Raw genomic sequence first — 20473 nt, 5'->3', positions numbered from 1 at the left:
GCGCACGCAAGGCACGCACACAGCCGCGCACGCAAGGCACGCACGCCCACTGGCGCTCACGCTCCTGGTGGCCCCGGCAGACTCCGCGCGGGGTGGGGCCGCCCCTGTGGGCTCAGCCCCGGGGCGCCCCCGAAGACGGGCCCGCGCCCCCCCCCCCACCGAGGAGGCCGGACGCCCGCCGGCCCCGCCCGACGACGCCCACGGCGAGGCTCGAGCTTGCGCCGGCCCGGCCCGGCGGGGCGCACTGGACCGGGCCCGGAGCGCGGGCTCTGACCGACCGGCCGTCCCGTCCGCCGGCCGCGAGGCCTGAGGCGCGCGGAGGCCTGAGGCGCGCGGAGGCCTGAGGCGCGCGGAGGCCTGAGGCGCGCGGAGGCCTGAGGCGCCCGCCCTCCTGCCCGCCCCCGGGCCGCCCGGGCCGCCTCAGCGCAGCTCCCGGGCCGCGGCCTCCCGGGGCCCTGCCCGGCCCAGCGGCCACCCCGCGGGGCACGGCGGCGGCTCCTCCGGGCCGGCTCTGGGGTCCGGCCGGTCAGGAGGGGCCGAGCTGGGGGTGCGTCGGGGCGCCCGCCCTCCCCGCCCGGGGCGCCTCCGCGCACGGCAGGCCCCGGCCCGGCCGCAGCAGCGCGGGCGCATCGTCCCTTTCCTGGGCGCGGGCCGGGGCCGCCTCCCCGCCCGCCCGACGCCCGGCGGGACCCGCCCTTGCTGCTCCCTCGGAGGGGCTCCCCGCGCTCCGGCGGCTGCGGTCCAGACCCCACGGCCGGCCGGGCCGAGGCGGGGGGAGGCGGGGGGCAGTGCCGGCCCCGCGCGGCGCGAGCCGGGGCGTCCGGAGGCGGCGTGCGGCCGCGGGCGCCTCCCCGGCCCGCCGGGCTCAGAGCTGCGTCTCGTCGCGCGTCTGGGGGGCGCAGCCCAGCGCGGGGCCGCAGCTGCTCCTCCGGCTCTGCGAGCTGCTGGCCACGTGGGCCAGGGGGTCCGAGCGGATGAGGTACCTGCGGGGCACGGGCCGTGGGTCCCTGCGCGGCCGCCCCCGGCCCCCGCCGCGCCCGCCGCGCCCGCCGCGCCCGCCGCGCTTACACGATGTCGTTGGGCTCCAGCCGCGTGTCGGGCGGGGGGTTGATGAGCACGTAGGACAGCGTGTTCTGGTGGTCGTTCATCTCGTCTGCGGGACAGGCGGGCAGTCGGCGCCGGCGCGCACTCGCGGCTCCCCACACTGCGCCCGCCGCCCCGCCCCGCCCCGCGCCGCCCCAGGAAGGCCCCCGTGGCCTGCCCCGGGGTGGGCCCCGCCCGCACGCTGACCCGGGGTCTGGACAAGTCCTCTCACGGGTCACCAGGCCGGCACGGCCCGGGTGGCCACTGGCCTGAGGCCGCAGGCAGGGACACAGCTGGCTCGCAGCCTCGGCCTGCCCGCCTGAGGTCTCCAGGCAACTGCCGACCGGGGCAGGGGTCTCCGCCACCGGCTCCCCCATTTCCTTCCCTCTGCCCCTCCTGTGGAGCCCAGGGGGGCCCCGGGAAGACCCGGCCCCTGCAGGCCGGGCGCAGGCTGCGGCCTGGGGGCCACGGGACATGGACAGACCCCCCAGAGGCCGCCGTGTGTCCTTGCCAGGCCACCCTGCCCCTCCAAGCCCGCCGAAGCCCACGACTGTTTGCTCCTCCTGGCGGGAGTGGCCCAGCCCTTCGGGGGAAGGTGCCGCGGCTCCGCTGGACGCTGGGGGCGCCGGAGCCCTGGGTGCCCAGCACGCGCTCCCGCACGGGGAGGGGCATGTGGAGCAGCAGGTGCCAGGGGTCCTGCTGTGGGGGGACCCCGTGCCCTCACCACAGCACCCAGCCGGCCCTTGACCGCCCTGAGCGCAGCGGGACCGGGCCCCGCTGCTCCCACACCGCAGGCGCCCTGGCCCAGCGAGGCCTGCTTTGTACTGCTGGGGCGCTGGGCTGAGGTGGGGGGGCCGGGCTCCAGTGTCAGCTGGGTCGGGTCGGCCAAGGGGCGCCCCTGTGTCCCCCAGTGGGCGGGGGCGGGGCCGGTGAGGGCCCTCACGGCACATGACTGAGGGAAGCACCGTCTCCCCTCCGCCCCATCCTGCACCCCGCCGCAGCCAGGGTCTCCTCCCCGCTCGCCCGACCCCAGGCCCACGGCACTGGGTCCACACTCCCTCCCCAGCCGTGGCTCCTGCAGAGTCCGCCTTGAGGAGGGGGTGAAGCCTCGGGCCTCCCCAGGAAGGGGTTACCTCCCCCCAAGATCACACCCTCCCTGGGTTTTACATCCGGGCACAGAGGGGAGCTCGGTGAAAACCCCCCCAGAGGGTCTTGGGGGCTCCGCCTGGGGCAGAGGGCAGGCGACGCAGCTTCATTCTTGGACACGCCAGGGCCCGCGCAGGGCGCCGAGGCCGGGTCCGCACAGACGCTGCCGTGGCGGAGGGTTAGGAAACGCACAAGAACAGAAAACAGCGCTCCGCCCGCGTGGGCGCCACGGGCCAGGTGTGCGGGGGATGCACCGCGCTGCGGGGCCGCAGCCACCACACTCGAGCCCGCCTGCACTCTGGCCTGCCTGGGCAGGAGGCCCGTCACCTCCAGGGTCACCCTGCGTGGAGGGCTGCCCCCAGGCCTGGGCCTCAAGGGCCCCAGGGAAGGAGGGAGCCAGACTCTGCTCTGGCCTCTGTCAGCATCTTGGGGAGCTCTGGAGGCCATGGGGTGACTTCTCCAGGTAGCTAGGAAGCACCTGAGTCCCCAGATGAGAAATGGGGTACATGTGAGGCTTCGCCCCTGGGAGGAGGGAGTGCACCCTTGAGGGCCCCACTGGGCCGGGTGGTGGCCACCACGGCCAGGGCTCTGGCGGCCGAGAGCTCGCCTGCTGGGAGCAGAGTGGGCGCCGGACCCGGGACACCCATCTGAACGCTTGGCGGGGCCGGGGCCCTGGCCTGTCGGTCAGCCCACCAGACGGCAGGCCTTCAGCAAGGGCTGAGGGGTCAGCCCTCGGCACAGACCTGGGGGCGTCCGAGTCCTGAGCTGGGCATCGCGGGGGCATGCGCGGCCCTTCCTGTGGGGTCCACCACCCCGCTGGTGCGGGCACCTGGCGCCCACGGGCAGAGAGCTGGCCTGCCCCGAGGCAGCGGCCAGCCTGCCGGGGCAGAATTACCTTGCAAATATCCCAGGTTTACCCGATTCATGACATCACTGGCTGTTAAATTTGCTACATCCTCTACGGAGCACGCAGGAGAGGGACAGACAGAGACAGAGAGAGAGAGGTCAGAAGCAGGCCGGGCAGCGAGCGGGGCGCACGGTGGCCAGCGCATGCAGAGGCGTCCACGCCGCGGCCACCCGGAGCGCGCGTCCCCGACAAGGTGGGCCCGCTGAGCGGGAGGGCGCAGGGCCGGGGCGGCAGGGCGGCAATTTGCCCTTAACCTGCCAGCCTCAGCGGCACGAGGCCCCGAGGGGCGAGCACCTGCCAGGGAGGGACAGTGAGGGACACCTCGGGCGTGGCCGGCACGGGCAGGTGTGGCCCTTGGGGGTCGCCTGTCCCACAGATGCTGGCCTCTGGGTCTCCCTCAGGCCCAGGAGTGCATGGCGGGGGGTATTTGGCCCAGCTGAGCCTGGGGCTGCTCCCAGGGAGCCCTCCGCTGCCTGATCCCACTTGGAGGGGCTCAAGGGCCAGTGACCCAGGTGACAGGCGGCAGAAGCGGGGTGGGGAGGCGGGAGCCTGCTGCACGGGCAGAGTCCCCGAGATGGACCCAGCAGAGTGTGGACACGGCCAGGTGCTGGTGTGCAGAGCGGCATTAGGGAGGTTGGGTCCCATCAACAGAGGCAGCACGTCTAGAGCAAGAGAGGGGATGAGCTTCTCTCTCAGCCAGCCAGAGCACCCCAATCCTAGTCTCGGTCAAGGTCGCAAACTGCTCCCCAGAACAAGCCACAGAGAAAAGAGGGCCATGAGACTCCGCAGATGAGCACCACCGAGTCACCGTGAAGCGGCAGCGATATGGGGTGGTCCCCCCGCAGGGACTACAGGGGCCCCACCAGAGAACGGGGTGGTCCCGGCACCTGGCCGTCCACCCAGGGGACCCCACATGCTCTCCACATTGTGCTGATGGGCGGGCAGGGGTGGCCTGGGGCTCGCCCCGCCCCCGAACCCCACGAGCACAGCCTGTTTCCGCGCGGGCAGCCGAGGTGGCCAGCCAGCCCTGGGCTTTTGGGGAGCCCGCTGGGGCCCCCTGGGCCCCACAGCCGCCACCTCTGGCCTGCTGGGCTCGGATGGCTCCCGACCCGCGCCGGGAGCCGCGGGGCCTCGTCGCGGGGCTCAGCGCAGCTCCGGGCGCGCGGCCCCCCGGGCTCGGGGGCGCGCCTGGGGCGGGGGCGCCCGAGGGCCCGCGGGCCTTACCGTAGCCCGTGGTGGGCAGCCCCAGGTGCTTCATGCGGTTCTTGACCAGCTCGGACAGCTCCTGCCGCTCCGAGCGCCGGCACAGGCTGAGCCGCTGCTGGCTCCACTCGGCGGCCGCGCGGCCCGCGGGCTTGGGGCCCTTGCGGCTCAGCCGCCGCGCCCACTGCAGGCTCTTGCGCCGCAGCAGCGGGTGCTCGGCCGGGTCGCCGGCCGCCTGGCGTCCCTGGGCGCCGCCGCCGGCCCCCGCCCGCGCGCCCCAGGGGCCCTTGGCTTCCTGCGCGTCCTCGCCGTCCTCCACGCGCACCGCCACCTGCGGCTGCGGGCGGGAGCCGTGAGGCCGGGGCGGGGCGGGGCGGGGCCCGGGGAGGGCGGGGCCGGCGGGCGGGGCCCGGGGCGGGGCTGGCAGGGGCGGGGCCCGGGGCGGGGCTGGCAGGGGCGGGGCCTGGGGAGGGCGGGGCCCGGGGCGGGGCTGGCAGGGGCGGGGCCTGGGGAGGGGCCCGGGGCGGGGCCCTGGGAGGGCGGGGCAGGGGCGGGGCCTGTGGAGGGCGTGGCCGGCGGGCGGGCCCGGGGCGTGGCTGGCAGGGGCGGGGCCCGGGCGGGGCGGGGCGGAGGGGCGGGGCGGAGGGGCGGGGCGGAGGGGCGGGGGGCGCCCCCACAGCGGCGTCCTCCTCTGGGCGGCTTCTCCGCGGTCCTGTCCGGGCCCCGGCGTGTCCGCCGCACAGGACAGCCCCCCCGGTGCCCCGGCGCGGGCAGGGAGAGGGCGGCGGCGGCTGCGGGAGCCGGGCCTCGGGTGTGTGAACGCGCTGCGGGCGCACCCGAGAGGTTGGGGGGCGGCGCGGCCGGCGCGGAGGCGGCCCCCGGGAGGGGCGCGGCGGGACGCGGGGGGCCGGGGCGTCCCTCCCCGGGCCTCGGTGTCCCCTCTGCGCGGGAGGGCCCGGCGGGGCTCCCCCGGCCGGCTCTGCGGGTCTCGCTCCTGCCGGGCCCCGCAGCACCCCGAGTCCGGGGCCGGCCGGCCCGGCGCCCAGGCTCGTGCGCGGCGGCGGAGCGCGAGCTGGAGGGACTCACCGGGACTCTGAGCTCCGGGGCCTGCGGGAGACACGGCCGGTCGCTGCGCGCTCCCGCCGCCGGCCTCCCGCCCGCCGGCCTCCCGCCCGCCGGGGCACCGCGGACGCAGACGGGCGGCTCGGAGCCCGCACCCCCACGGCGGCGCCCCGCGAACCTCCGCGCCGGAGAAGACGTGGCTCTCGGTCCGGTAGATGCCGATGGGGATCTCGGCGCTGGAGGAGCAGAGCTTCTGGAACAGGCGGCCGTAGGTGCGGATCCACAGGTCGGCCTCGGTGACCTTCATCTGCGCGCGCGCGGGCGGGGGGGGCGGGGGGCGGGGGGGGCTGAGCCGCGGCCCCGCCCCCGCCGCGCCCCGACCCCGGCCCGTGCTGGCCCCGCCGCGCCCCCGCCCCGCCCCGCCCCCGGCCCGTGCTGGCCCCGCCCCGCCGCGCCCCCGCCCCGCGCCCGCCCCACCTCCTGCCCCGCCCCGGCCCCGCCTCCTGGCCAGGCCCCGCCCCCAGCATGCGCTGACCCCGACTCCTGGCCCGCCCCGCCCCACTCCGCCCCGCCCCAGCCCACCTCCTGGCCCCCCCCGACCCACGCCTCCCGCCCCGGCCCCGCCTCCTGGCCCGCCCCACACCGCCCCTAGCCCCGCCTTCCGGCCCGCCCCTGACCCCGCCTCCCGACCCGGCCCCGCCTCCTGGCCCGGCCCCGCCCCCAGGCCCGCCCTGCTCCCGCCCCGCCCCGCCCACGCCGCTTACCGCGCAGAGGTATCCGGAGCCCGGGGTGGTGTCCAGGCCCAGCAGCAGCCGCGTGATGGAGATCATGTAGTCCTTCACGAAGGACTGGCCGGGAGGGGCGCAGGGAGTCTGCCTTTGCACCCCAGCCAGGCGCGCGTCACCCCGCCCTTCCGGCCCCACGCAGCCCGCCCGCAGGCCCGTGGGGACAGGTGGGGACGGGGCGCGGCCGCCGGGCCCCCCACCTGGTAGAGCAGCGTGTCCAGCATGCTGATGCTGAAGACGCGGCCGGCGGCGAAGGGCAGGCGGAACATGAAGGCCAGGTTGGAGCCGTTCTCCCGCTCCCGCTGCGGGAAAGGGGGTGAGCCGGCGCCCTGCGGAGCCCGGCCGGCCTGGGCCGCTGCCCGAGACGGGCCCACGGAGACCCGCAGACGCCTGCCGCCCGGCAGGCGCCTCCTCCGGCCCCTGCACGGTCCCGCCCTGCCGCGGCTGGGTCAGTGGGACCCACGGGCCACGGCTGCAGCCCCCCGCACACCCCCCGCCTGTGCGGCCAGGACACCTGGACACCCGTGGGGCTGGCTGCACCCAGGGTGCCCACATCTGCGTCCAGGGTCGGACGCCCCCAAGGGAAGCCGCTCCCTTCCCCCTCAGCAGGAAGCGGCCGGACAGGTCCTGAGCACAGGTCTGGGCAGCCGGGACCCTGAGGGCCAGCACTGGGCTTCAGCCCCAGCTCCCGCCCGGGCGGTGCAGCCTCATGTGGGCTCCCTGTCCCGCCCAGCCAGGGGACAGTCTGCGCCCCCGACATGCACCCGCCCTCTCTGGGCTCTTGGGGCCCTGGGAAGGTCAGCAAGCACGCAGGGGACACCCCCTCAGCCGGGCCACCCCTGCCTGAGGCTCCCGGGCCCTTCCCCAGCCCCGAGCAGCAGAGACTGGACCCTGACGCAGCTCTGCCCCCGCCCTCCAGCGCCCAGGCCAGCTCTGCGCCCTCTCCCCGCCTCGGCTGCTGTCGCCTGACTACTCGCCGGCGGGGGCTGTTCCCCCTGCGCTGCACAGTGCCTGGGGGCGCGCTGCGCACCACACACAGCCCCACCCCAGACAGGCCCCCAAAGCTCGGGGCTGCACAAGAGCCTCTCACAGGCGCTCCCCGCAGAGCTCAGGGGGCTGGCAACCCGTGACCCCCCACCCGCTCCTCCAGGCTTGGGGAGTGGCCGCAGGTCTCTGAAGCCCCCCCAGCTCAGCAAATTGGGGAGCCCGAGGGGGAAGGTCAGAGGGGGTTGGGGCCGCTCACCTTTTCCAGTTTGGAGAGGGCGAGCGAGTAGCTGTCCTTGGCCCGGAACTGCATGAAGCGCATGTTGGACGGGTGGGTGAGCTCCGTGGTGATGCTGAGGCTGGGGAAGAGCCTGGGGGAGGGGCTCCGGTGGGCGCGGGCCGGGCCGGGGCGGCGGCGCGGGGGCGGGCGGGCCGCGGGGGCGCCGGCTCACCGGAACATGGTCTGCACGTTGACGATGGTCTTGGCGTCCGCCATGTAGTCTTCCTCGGCGCTCATGGTGCTCTCCTTGTCCACCACCACCAGGTTGTCGGCGTAGATGATGCCGCACTGCAGCAGGCTGTCCAGGCTGGGGAGACGCGCGGTCCTGGGCCCCCGCGGGCACAAGGGCGCCCCCTGCCCCCCGCCCCCCGCGGAGGCCGGCGCTCACTTGTCCACAGAGCCCTCCATGTAGTACACCATGGGGAAGCAGCAGATGGCCTCCAGGAAGTGGTGGTCGGGCCTGCGGGCACAGCAGGGCCTGGGGGGGCTGCCGCCTGCCTGGCCCTGGGGGGGCGACCCTGCCCCGGCACATCCACCAGGGGCCTTTACGGGCCTCTATCTTACCCAAGGGGAAACCGAGCCCGGGGTGCGCCCTGCTGAGGTGGCCAGCCAGGGGCCCCGGGCCCGGGCGCACACCCGGGGGTCCTAGGGTCGAGAGAACCACGAGGGGGGCAGATGGGCCCCATCAGGGACAAGAGGGTGCGGGAAGCGGAGGTGAGGCCCGAGGCCGGAGCTGCAGGCGGACAGCTGGGGTCCGGCAACGTCCGCCCCCGCCCCCCAGGCCCCCGCTTGCAGAAGAGGGACGCTCGGCCGGGGCCGGGGCTGGGGCTGGGGCGGGGTCCCGGCCCTGGGCCTCACTTGTTGTCCAGCAGCAGCACGATGGGGTTGAGCTCCCTGCGCGGGCGGTAGTAGGCGCGCAGCGGCACGATGAAGTTGTACAGCCCGTTGCCCGCCGTCTCGGCCGACACGATGATCAGCTTGTTCTTGAAGCCGTAGGCCTTGGCGTCCTCGTAGCTGTTGTGCTTGCAGCCCTGGGGGTGCCGGGCGAGGGCAGGGGTCTCCCGGGACCACCCGCCGGCCAGTCCCACGGCCCCATCCTCTCACAGCCGCCCGCGCCCGGCCGCCCCCCCATGGCCCGGCGGGCACCAGCGGAGGGGCGAGGGGGGCGCCCGGGCTCCAGGGGGAGCACGGAGCCGGGTCCCGGCAAGTGCGGGCTGACCGTGGTGGCCAGCGCGCTGGAGGCCGGGGCCTGGGTTTCTAAACGCCCTGGTGTCCGGGGAGGAAGGACCGCTGGAGCGCCGGTGGGTGAGGCCGGGTGAGGCCGGCGAGGCCGGGGCTGCCCCGCGAGGTCACAGCCAGGCGGAGATGCGGAGGTGGGGGGTGGGGCGAGAGGGCGGCGCCTACCTTGTCCAGCCGCAGGCAGCAGAACGGGGCTTTCACGGGCAGCAGGTGGCACAGGGTGGGGGAGCTGCCGATGTACGGCGAGTTGGGGGGGTAGCCCTTCACGTACCTGGGTGGAGACGGGCCCTCAGCGGCCAGCCTGCTTGGCCTGGGTCTTGGGTGGCCCCTAGGCACTTGCGCCTGCCCGGGGTCCCCCGCTGCAGCCCCGCCCCCTGCCCAGGAAGGCCTCCGACCCCTGCGGTCAGCTCCTCCCCTGGCCGTGCCGGGTGGGGCCGGGAGGACATTGCCCGGGGGGATCGCCCGCAACGCAAAACCCAGCACCGGGACACGCGTGGACACACACCAAACCTGGAGCGGGGGACGCAGCCGTGGCGCCTGCCCGCCGCACACCCACGCGTGCCCGCCCACCCACAGGGCCCCCGGTGCAGACAGCCTGGGAGCCGCGGGGGCAGCGCTGAGAGGCGCGGGGGCGGGGGCCAGGCCCGTCCCTCCCGGGAGCCGTGCGCCGCCCACTCACTCCACCGCCGACAGCCCCTCGTCCTCCGAGGCCGTCATCTCGTCCTCGGAGGGGTCGCTCAGCAGGTCGCAGGGCAGCAGGGCCGAGCTGTCGGCCAGCTCCAGGACGGGCGCGATGCTGGGCCGCCGGCTGCCCGAGCCGTTCTCCGTGGGCAGCGCCAGCTTGCCGCCCGGGCCGTCCCCGCCGCCCGGGGCCGGCCGGCACTCGGCGTTCTGCAGGTCCATGGCCACCGTCCCTGCGGCAGAGGCGGGCTTGGCCGGCGGCCCTCGCCGCGCGCAGAGGGGCCGGGCGTCCCGGGACTCACCCACGGAGGCGATGGCGCTGTGCACCGGCAGGCGCGCCGAGCCCTGGCGCCGCTGGCGGCCCTTCTGCTGCTGCCGCTCCTCCTGCTTGAAGATGAAGGCCGAGTTCTCCTCCTTGGTGATGTTGATGTAGAAGCAGGTGTCCGAGGCGCCCAGCGTGTGCCGCGGCCCGGGGTTGAGCAGGATGCTCTTGTTCTCCTCCCGCTTCAGCCCGATGAGGCACACGCCGTACCTGGGGGGGCGGCCCGTCTGCCCCAAGCCGCCCCGCGGCCTCGCGGCTGGCGCCCGGGACACCCCGCCTGCGGTCAGGCTCTGGGCCCGGCCCGCCCCCCCCCCCCCAGCCCGGAGGTCAGCGTCACCCGAGCCGCGGAAAGGGGGCCGGTGGGGGGGCAGCCTGGGCCCGGCCCGCCCCCCCCGCAGCCGCGTACTTCTTGTGCGCGTGGAAGGCGGCGTAGGTGAAGCTCTTGCCCTGGTACTCGCGGAAGAACTTGCTGTCGCCCATGCGCACGTGGTACACCTCGTTCCCCGAGCAGCGCCCGTACATGCGCTGCCACTGCTCCGGCGACTCCTGGCCCTCCCTGCGGGCGGGGGGCCCTGCCAGCCGCCATGCCGCGCCGCCCGGCCCGACCCCCGCCTCCGGCCGAGACTTGGGCGCGCCGCGGCGCAGCTCTGGGTTCCAGAGGCCGCGAGCACGGCTGTCTGAGCTCCCCGGGTCCACACTGGCCTTGGCCGCCGCTGGGGCTGGGCGGACCCCTCCCCGGCCTCGTGCTGCCCCAAGGCGCCCCCGGCCCCGCAGGAGCGAGGACCCACGTCCGGGTCTCCGGGCGAGAGGACAGCGGCCCTTCCCCGTGCCAGCACCCCCTACCTCGGGCCGGGCCCACGCGCCGGGCGACACACGCGCCCCCCCAACCGTCGGGCGCCCGTCCCCGTGCTGGCCTCAGCCGGGGGCTCCGGCCCCGCCCCGCCCCGCCGCCTCTCCGGGAGCCCCGCACCCGGCCCGCGCCCGGCCCGCCGGCCCCTGGGTGCAGTCCCCGCCCCCCCACCGTCCTCTCCCCGTCGGGGTTCCTGGCCCCCCCCCCCCGCGCCCACCCGGCGCCCACCGCACTCACTGGCCGCGGGACGTGTGCACCAGCAGCGTGACGAGCGTGGACGTGGCGGGGCAGATGCAGTTGAGGGCCAGCATGGCGAACTTGCACTCCTCCTCGCACACCACGTGCTCTGCCGGCGGGAGGGAGGCTGCGCCCGCGCCCGCGCCCCCCCAGCACCGCAGGCACCCCGCGCCCCCACCCGCCCCCCGGGGCCCAGGGACGTCCACGGGCCTAGCGGAGGGGCTCCAGCCGCCCATGCCCCCGCCGGCCCGGGGCCGAGGCTGCTCCCGGCCGCGCCCAGCGCTCCAAAGTGCCCGCGCGTGCCCCAAGGCGCACCCGCAAACTTGACGTGAAACTTGTTCTCCGGCTTGAGGATCTGCACGTACAGCGGGCAGTTGGGGGCAAAGTCCTTCACGGCCCAGGCCCGCAGAATGGTCTGGTGGTCCTGGGGCGGGAGGGCGGTCAGTGGGCACCGGCCGGCCGGCGGGGCGCCCTGCCCGGGGCCCGGGGTGAGTGGGCAGCGGCCGCGGCGGGCTCTGCCGGGGCGGGGCACACTCACCGCTGCCGTGCGGTCCACCTCGTTGCGGCTGCTGAGGATAAAGCAGGCCTCCCCGTTGTCCATCCTGCAGAGGGGACACCAGCCAGGGCGACCGCATGTCCACGCTCCCCACCCGTTGTCTGGGGCCCACTGCAGAGGATGGAGGACGGGCCGTGCGGAGACCCCCTCTCGGGGCACCTTCCACCCCGGTGCCCCACGGAGGGCGGCCGTGTGGGCAGGAGGGCCATTCTTGGTGGCGGACGTGCCGGACACCCCTGCTGGCCTGCCCCCTCCCAGGCAGGGCTGCCCAGCCGCCAGTGGACCTGGATGACAGGAGCACGAGCAGCTTCGTGCCTGTCAGCCCTGCCTCAGGGTGGGGCTTGATTCCTTCCCCAACTGGGGTGAGGCCGTGAGGCCCTGGGCCGGGAGGTGGGGACCCGGCGCCCAGCCTCTGCCCCCCCCAGCGCCACGCCCCTAGGTCTCAGCGAGAAGGGGAGTCAACGCCCCTGCAGTGAGAACGTGCCCCCGACATTCTGGAAAGTTCCACCAACAACAGTCTAGGCACCTCCAGGCGCCGCACCCGCCTGTCTGGAAGAGAAACCCGCCGCCCCGCCCGCGCCCGGGGCTTGCAGGGGCGCTCACTTGGCCCGCATGAGGTCCTGGTCCTTGAGGGCGGAGCCCTGGAGGTAGATGACCCGCTGGGACCACAGGGGGATCTGCAGGACCCTGCGGACCTGGACGTCCATCTCGGTGGGGCACAGGATGACCACGTAGTAGTCCTGCGGAGGGGCCGGTCAGCACGCCGGGCCAGGGCGGGCGGGGGCCAGGGCGGGGGCCAGGGCGGGCGGCGGGGGCCAGGGCGCGGGCAGCGGCGGGCGGGCACCTGCAGCCGGGGGTGGGCGTAGAACTCGTTGAGGAAGTCCATGAGCAGGTCGATCTTGAGGGAGCTGACGCACAGGACCACGTGCTTCTCCGTCTGCGCGCGGTGGCGGCTGTAGTTGCCCCCCGACTTCTGCCGCTCCATCCACAGGTAGACGAGCTCCTCAAACTGCGGGACGGCGACCGTCGGGGGCCCTTCCCGGGCAGGGCCGCGGCAGGACCGTGTGCCGGGGGCGGGGCCCGGCCCGCCGGGGGCAGCGGGAGCCGGTCGGGCGCCTCCCCCGCTGTGAGGTCCCCTTGGCGCCCCCGCCCTCTGCCCACCGGCTCCTGGGCCCGCCCGTCTCGGGGCCCTGCCACAGGCCCCTCCAGGCCCCGCCTCCTCCCGAAGGAGCCTCCCAGGCCTCCCTGGTCCTGGCGTCCCCCGAGCCCCGCCGCCCACCTGCAGGGGCAGCACCACGAGGGCCACGCAGATCATGACGACCACCAGCAGCTGCGACGGCCAGATCTTGGGCGTCACGTCGCCGTAGCCCACGGTGGAGAAGGTGACGATGCAGAAGTAGAAGGACGTCAGGAGGGACAGGTTCTCGCCCGCGCGCTCCAGGTGCTGCACGCCGCAGGTCCTGCGGGCCGGGGGGGCAGGCTGGGCAGGGCTGCCCTGGGCGGAGCCCACCTGCCCGGGGGGGCCTCGGCACCCAGGGGCCAGCCAGGCACCCCGAGGGGTCGGGGGGGCCTCCACGGCCGGTCTGGGCCTCTGACAGGGCCCCGGGGGCGGCTCTGAGGCGGGGGCGTGGGGGTGGCCAGGGAGCGGGCGGTGAGAGGTGGGGGCACCTCAGCTGAGAGGCGCCGGCTCCTGCGTGTCCAGCGCGGCCACTAAGGGTCGGGTGCCAGCCCCGCCGGGTCCTGGGGAGGCCCGGACCGCCTCCCGCGCCCCCGCCCCGCAGCAGCGCCCGCCGCGGGCTCACCCCGTGAAGACCAGGCACAGCAGCGTGCAGAAGAGCAGCAGCACCTGGTTGAACATGGCCGACTGCGTGCGCAGGATGGCGCGGTGGAAGTCGTTCTGCGGAGCGTGAGCGTCAGCCCGGCCCCGAGGGCCCAGGCCGCCCACCGCCCGCCCGGGACACCCACCCACGGGTGGGGCCAGGCCAGGACGAAGCCAGAGCCAGGGGCCACGGCGTGGCCTTGCCGCACAGCTGGGGAGGGGCTGGCGGCTGCCCCAGGTCCACTCACCGCAGGAGCTGCCCTCTCTGAGACACAGGCCTGTGTTCGCGGCCGGGCCCCTGGCCCCCCCGGGCGCCCCCCTCCCCCCACGGGACCAGGCTGCCTCGAGGCCACCTGGCCTGGAAAGCCCCTTCCCCGGTCTGGAGACGCGGGGCCATCCTGCCCGCCGGGCTGCGCGGTGGGGCCCGGGGCGGGGGCCCGGGGGGGCCGGGGCGCAGGGCCAGCTCACGATCATGTTCTCCAGCGCGTGCTTGGCCAGCCAGCAGTTCAGGAACACCGGGATGAACAGGTTCCGGAGCGGCGCCCAGAATATCTGTGGAGGAGTCCGGTCAGGGGCTGCGGGCTCGGGGCGCCCCCCGCAGGCGGCTCACCCACCGTGAGGATGAAGGGCAGCGTGGTGGTCATCTCCAGCACGAAGGACACGCGGAAGATCTGCTCCCAGATGTTGCCCTGGGGGCCGAGCGAGCCTTCAGAGCGGGCCGGGCGGGGCGGAGTCCCCGGGGGCAGAGGGCAGGAGGGGTGGGGGTCCGGCAGGGTGGGGAGGTCCGGGGGTCCGGGGGGGTTCCCCGGGGGGGACTGGCCTTGTAGCTGAGGTAGATGAGGAGCATGGTCTCCAGGAAGCTGATGATGGCCACGATGACCTGGGGGAGGAGCCTCTGAGCAGGGCTGGGGGCAGCGGTGGAGTCTGGCCTCACCGTCCCCCCCGAGCCGGAGCCCCCACTCACCTGAATGGCCCAAAGGGCCATCTTCCTCTCCACCCACAAGATGGGGGCCCTGGAGAGAGCGCTGAGCCTCAGCCATGGTGGGCCCCCCGGCGCCCCCAGAGGGGCCAAAGCACAGGACGGGGAGGTCCCCCAGGAACGAGGGGACCAGCCCTCATCTGATGAACTCGGGCTCTGGGCACTGGGGAGCCCGCGAGGCTGCGGGGAGCTTTGCCGCCCCGGACATGCGCCGAGACCCGGGCTGCGCCCTAACTGACCGGGCGGCGGGGCATAGGCCGCAGCCCCGGCCCTGCCCGCCCGCCCTCCCTGCGTGCAGCGCGATGGCGGGGGGCGATGGGAGGGGGCGAAGGGGAGGGGGGTGACCCGCCCCACGGCAGGGCGGCCCCGCGGCTGTCCCTGCGGCGGCTGGTGACTGCGGGCGCAGCCGGCCTCCTCGAACACCGGGGGCTCGCGGGCTGGCCTGGGCGTGGTCCCGAGGGGCCGGGCTGAGCGCCCCCCGCCCGCCCGCCCAGCGCACGGCTCACCAGCTGATTTCCGACGACGACTCGTTGAAGGTGTAGTTCTGCTTCGGGCAGCCCCAGCTGCGGAGACACACAGCTGGCCCACGGTGCCCGCCCCGGACCCGCCCCGGTGCTGTGGCTCTGGGCGGCGGGGTGCCCCTCCCCCTCCCAAGGCATCTGGACCAGGCGGCGCTGACACCGGGGACACCGGGGACCAGGCGGCAGGCCCCGCCAACCCCCAGGGGCCTCCGCGCGCCTAAGGCCTGAGGCCGGGCCCCGCCTGCAGGGGACAGACGGGGGACGGGGGACGGGCCACGTCAGGGCAGGGAGGGCTCCCGAGGTCAGAGCCAGGGCGGGGGGGCTGCCCACAGGCCACGCACCAGCCGATGCCCTGGGTGGGGTCGTCCAGCAGGACGCGGACGATGTACAGCAGGCAGCTGAGCAGCTTCAGCGAGAAGTTGAACAGCCGGATCCTCAGGCCTGCGGGCGGCTGGCGTCAGGCTCCGCAGCGCCGCTGGACTCGGCGCTCAGCTGACCGGGCAGACCCGCGGGGGGTGGAGGGGGGCGCTGGCTGGTTGGGGCGGGGCCCCAAGGCCCAGGTCTCGCTGCCCGGGGAAGGCACGAGAGCTGGGCCTCCCCAGGTGCTGCTGGACCCTTCGCCCCCGCCTGCCCCCCCGCCGGCCACACTCACTGGATCTTTGGTTTTTGATGAAGAACAGCTTGAGCCGCTCCTTGAAGGTGTTCTCGTTGACGTAGAACTCCACCTGGACCCTGCGGGCCGAGAGGGGCACGGGGGCGTGACAGGAGGCCCAGGTGAGGCGGGCTGGCACCCGCGGTCCATGCCGCGGTGGTCCTGGGACAGGAGGCAACCGCCTCGGAGCACCCGAAGGCACCGTCGTGCTGGCGGGGATCTGGGGGGCTGCCTGGAGGAGGGGGTGGTGCGGACGGACCCAGGGCAGCCGCCCACAGCCAGGGGCAGGCAGGGGCGCTTGCCCAGCCCAGTCTCCCAGTCCCCCCCGCCCCCCACCCCGTCATCACCCTGCAGGCGGGGGGAGGGGTGGGCGTCTGGGCCTTGAAGTCAGCGCACTGCGGCCGGGGTCGCCCCACCCCAGGTCTGCGAGGCACCGTTCCTGGGCCTGCTCCTCGCGGAGGGGCCTGGACACAGCCCTCTGCCACCCCCACCAGGCCCCCCCCACAGCTCAGGAGGGGCCCTGACCGCCCAGCTCCTGCTGGGGGGCTCTGGCCACACGGCGGGCTCCTGGGATTGGCGGCAGGATGGGCCTCCCCCAGGCCGGGGGGGAGAGACGGGGGGTGGCCAGACCGGGGCCGAGCCTCGGTCATGGTCAGTGCACCCCAACACACAATTACTGCACCCCAGCATCTCAGCACACCCCACTGCACCCCAGCATACAGCACTGTACCCCAATACACTCCACTGCACCCCAGTATACCTACTGCACCCAGCATCTCAGCACATCCCACTGTATCCAATGCACCCCATAGTACTCAGCACACCCCACTGCACCCAACACCCCAGCATACCCCACTAAACCCAAGCACACCCCATTGCACCCCAGCATACCTCACTGTCCCAGAGCACCCTACCCCACCCCAGCAAGGCTCCTTTCCTCGCCCCCCTGCCCTCCCAGTTCAGGTTGCGCCCGAGCCCCACCCTGCTCTGTGGGTTCCGCCTGGGGCGGGTCTGGGGGGAGGGGCGCTCGGACAGGGGGTCAGGCCTGGCCGGGGCTGGCAGGGCAGGCAGATGCCCCTCGAGAGCCTCGGCTCCTGCAGAAGCTGGGTGTCCTGGAGAGACCCCAGTGTTCCCGAGGCACCTGCTTGGAAACGCCTCCTCCTGCTCCTTCCCACAAAGCCCCAAAGGAGGGTCTCCCCTCTGCTCAGCGCCCCAGGGGGTGGGAGCCGCTGCCCCGGGGCTAGGGCCTTGCCAGCCGCTTCCTCCCAGACCTCACCGCCCCCCGCCCCAGCCTCCCCACGTGGAGCCCGAGACCCCGGCAGTGAGTGGCCAGCCGGCCCCCCCGGCCTCAACCGGCATCAGCCTGGCGAGGCGCTGACCGCGCAGCCCCGGCTCCCAGCCCCGCCCTCCTGCCCCGCGGGCTTGGCGGCCGCTCCCTCCTGCGGCCACAGAAGTGGTCCCTGGCCTGTGTCCCTGCCCACAGGCACGGGAGGGCTGGCGGTGCCCAGGGCGGCCTCCTCCCGCACCGCGACACCAGGTGGCAGGTGCCTGGCAAGGGTGTGGGCCTCCCCCGCCCCCCGCCCCGTACCATAAGGCCGGCGCAAGCTTCGGGGCCGAGTAGGAGCCCGCGGGGCCGGCTCTCAGGCGGCCGCAGCCGGGCCTGCCCGCCCTCTGGCCACTGCCGTCCAGCGCGCAGACACCGCCAGGGCCGCACAGAGGTGCCCCCGGGGCATCCCAAGGGCCAGGCTGAGCGCCCGGCCACCTCCGCCGAGGCGCGGGCAGGAGCGCCGGCAGCCGCTTCGGTCACTCGCACGTGATGGGTGCTGGGCCCTGCTGCCCGCCCTGGCCGCCGAGTCCGGGGCAGCTGCCCTTGCGGCTCCAGGCAGCCCCGCGGCACTCACTGGGACGGGGAGGCGTCGAGGCTGAAATCCCCGACGCGGAGCCCGGGGCCAGGGAGCGGGCGGGTGGCGGGCAGCCGCGGACAGGCGGCAGGAGGCCCGGGCGGGGGCAGTTTGGACCCAGGGAGGGCCGGGGCTAGGGGCAGGCGGGGTGGGGGCCCCCCCGGCGCGGTGCAGGGCGGGCAAGCTCGCTGGCAGAGCTGGCAGGGGGGCAGGCACCGGGGGGGCCTCACTGCCCTTCACAGCGCCCCCCAGTCCACAGGCACTCCCGGGAGCCTCCCCCACAGCGGCGTCCGCCCCGCCCCCACCCTCACGGACAGATGCGGGCGGAGCCAGGCCCTGAGTTAGAGCCTGGGGTGCCTGGTCCCCTCCCACCGGCCTCACCCCATCCTCCCCACCAGGCCCACCAGCTGGGTTCCCCCTTCTCCCCAAACCCACTCTGGGTGAGCTCCTCCTCCCCAGCCAAGGTCACGGGCACCCGGGAGAGCTGTGGAGGGTGCCCCATACCCAGATTCAGCAGCTCACAGAGCTGCCTGCGCCCCGCCTGCCACCCCTCCTCCCAGCCCCCTCAGCAGCGCCCCCTCGGGCACCGTGAGGCAGAACCCCAGCAGCGGGCCGGGCCCGCCTCTCCTGCCACCTGCCGGGCCAGCGCACCTGGCTGGGCCCGAGCCACGTCTGGGCGCCCCTGCCCACCACCCCACCAGCCTGGGAGGGCTTCGCCGGCCCCCTCGATGGGCACCGGAGGGCGGGGAGGGCTTCATGCTGGCCCACGACCCCGCCAGGAGGGCGCCCTGCATGGCTGGGAGCAGGTGCGTCCGTGATGCGGCCCCTCTGCCCAGCAGTGGCCGGGCCTCCGGGAGGCCCAGAGCTGGGGGGCACGGCCCAGCCCAGGGAGCGGCCCTGGCTGGCTCGGTGTGGTGGGCACCGGCCGGCGCTCTGACGGAGGGCACCGCGTCCCACTCAGGTGGTGCTGGGCCCTACCGGGCCGGGTTCCTGGAGAGCAGGCCCGGGAGTCCTCGGCTGGCAGCCTCCGCGGGCCTGCTGCTCCTGTGCCTGAGGTGGGGGGCCGGTGCCAGGGCGCGGGGCTCCGAGCTGAGGCTGTGGGCGGCCTCAGAGCCCTTGCTCGGTGGGGGCTGCAGGGCCCAGCGCAGGCGTGGCGGGGGGACCTCCTGGGGGAAGCAGCTGCGGCTCCCGGGCGGCACGAGAGCTGGGGGCAGCTGGAGCGGGACCCACCGTGCCCGCGCCCATGGGGCCGGGCGGGGCCGGGCTGGCTGTCAGCAGTGTCTGGGTCGCTGCCCCCGCAGCATCCAGGAAGAGGCTGGAGTGTCAGGAATGGGGCCCCTGGTCCTTGGCCAGCTCTCGCCTCCCTCCTGCCCGTGGACAGTCCATTAGCTGTTCGAGGACTAAGAAGGCCTGTTAGTGGCACTTATCTCCAGCCTTAACTATCCCCTCTGGCAAGTGGGCATCGCCCTGGGCAGCACTCCCAGGGGTTTGGAGGAGCAGGAAATGTGGGGGGGAGGGGGGCAGGAGGGCACCCCAGGTTCCGAGGTCCTGCCATCTGCCAGGCTGCATCTCTGCCAACCAGTCCCAACCCTAGCGCGGCACCCCCTCCGAGGCTCTGCCCCCCGACCATGCTGCTGGGGGGGCCCTGCTCACGTCCTGGCCCCTCCCTGAAGGGCCAGTGCCCCAGGCACCCCCTCGCGCCGGGCCCTCCCCACCTGCGCCTCCTGCGCAGCTTCCCGCCCACATGTGCCCACTCGCGGGCTGACTCATCTGTCCCCGCAGCACCTAAGGGCTCCGTGGGGCAGGTGCCCGCGGGCGAGCGCCACAGGCCGAGACTCAACGTGCTCATCCAGGAGGTGGGGTGCTCGGCTCCGGGGGCTGGAGGGGGGTGCACTGTGGCCCTCCCTGGGGCTCCCTCCCTAGGGAGCCGGACCCCGGCTGCCATGGCTGGGGCCTGTGCCCCCACTCTGCTGTGCTCCCGCCTCTGTGCCCGCCCGGCCGGCCCACGACCCCCGACCCCGGCCCGGCTGCTGCCCTCTGGCCAGGACACGCCGCCCGCCGCCCCGCGGAGAGGGACAGAGCCCGCTCGGGACGGGGCTTCCCTCTCCCTCCAGTCCCGCGCCGCCCGCTGGGCTCAGCCTCGGGGCGGGATGCCGCGGGCCCCACAGGCTCCCCAGGCTGGTTGGAGCCGGCGGGGGCGGGTGCTCGGGTGGGGGTTCTGGGGGCGGGCCCGGCCCCCCTCCTCCCAGGGCTGCCCGGCGCGGCGGGATGCGAGCCCCTCCCGGCCCTACCTCTGGCCCACGTCGCTGCCCATGGAGCCCCCGCCGCGGGCCGGCAGCAGCGGGCTGAGCCCGTGCGGCTCCTCGGGGGCCGAGCCTCCTGCCAGGGCGCCCCCAGGGCCCGCCTTGCCCTCAGACGGCGAGCGCTGCAGCTTGGCCCGCGCCATCCTGCGGGAGCGCTCGCGGCGCGCGGGCGCGGGGGAGGCCGGGCCCTACCATCTCGCCCGCCCCGGCTCCCGCTCCGCTCCCCGCGCCGCCGCAGTGGAACGGCCGAGGGCGGGGGACACGGAGCCGGGTGGGAGCCTCCGCGGGCCCTGCAGGCGCCCCCCGCCCGCCCCTGGGCCCGCGCGCGCGAGCGGGAGCCTGAGCCCGGGAGGAGCGTCGCGGGCAGGCGGGGTCTGTCTGCTGGAGGAGGGCGGGCTGCGGGCCGGGGGCTTCCCGCCCAGGCGCAGGGCCCCGCGACTCCTGCCTGGGTCTGCCCGGAGCCCCGCCGCCGACCCGCTCCTCCCCCTGCGCCCACCAGGCCCCGGCCCTGGAAGGGTTGCCCAGGTGACGGCGGGTGGCCACCAGCAGGCGTGGGCGCGGGGGGGGGGGGGGCGCCGGGCACAAGGCGGGGTCCACGCGGTCCCGCACCTGCAGCTGCTCCGGGAGCGGGGTCCCCGCCTGGTGCCCGACCGCACCCCCCCCCCGCGCCTGCTCCCCCCACGCGACCCGGTGGGTGAGCCTCAGGGCTGGCATCGCCCCAGGCTGTGCAGGAAGGCGCCTCGGTGCACCCGGCCCCCCGCGGCACTGAGTCAGGGGAGCCCCGTGTGCACCTACACCTGCGCCCTGCCGGGGACAAAGGAGGGTCTGCATCAGAGGCCCCAGACACCCCACCTGCCCCGGGGGGGCTTCAGGCCCCAGGTCCCGGGAGCCCGCGGCTCCGTGCACCCAAGGGTGGACTCATGGCCGCCGGCTCCGGCTGCGCGTGGACGGCAGTGGGGGGGG

General features: G+C 75.6%; 1 protein-coding gene across 1 annotated transcript; it reads right to left on the bottom strand.

The window, feature by feature from the left end:
* Positions 1 to 865: 865 nt before the first annotated feature.
* On the bottom strand, positions 866 to 19653 carry KCNT1 (potassium sodium-activated channel subfamily T member 1; the record flags this gene model as incomplete). The annotated part of the gene is made up of 30 exons (XM_084236275.1): positions 866 to 983; positions 1069 to 1153; positions 3125 to 3187; positions 4361 to 4676; positions 5580 to 5708; positions 6166 to 6249; positions 6387 to 6488; positions 7430 to 7541; positions 7623 to 7757; positions 7839 to 7910; positions 8309 to 8481; positions 8855 to 8960; positions 9369 to 9902; positions 10099 to 10248; positions 10780 to 10888; positions 11095 to 11203; positions 11318 to 11381; positions 11939 to 12075; positions 12180 to 12344; positions 12615 to 12795; positions 13138 to 13232; positions 13623 to 13706; positions 13769 to 13843; positions 13975 to 14034; positions 14119 to 14167; positions 14640 to 14696; positions 14996 to 15095; positions 15307 to 15386; positions 17208 to 17249; positions 19499 to 19653. 30 exons carry the CDS (start codon positions 19651 to 19653, stop codon positions 866 to 868), a joined length of 3741 nt encoding a protein of 1246 aa, XP_084092401.1.
* Positions 19654 to 20473: the final 820 nt, after the last annotated feature.

Source organism: Talpa europaea, assembly GCF_964194135.1.
Source record: "Talpa europaea genome assembly, chromosome: 7".
Lineage (NCBI taxonomy): Eukaryota > Metazoa > Chordata > Mammalia > Eulipotyphla > Talpidae > Talpa > Talpa europaea.
Note: the sequence above shows the minus strand (reverse complement) of the source record. Positions and strands in the feature narration are given on the sequence as shown.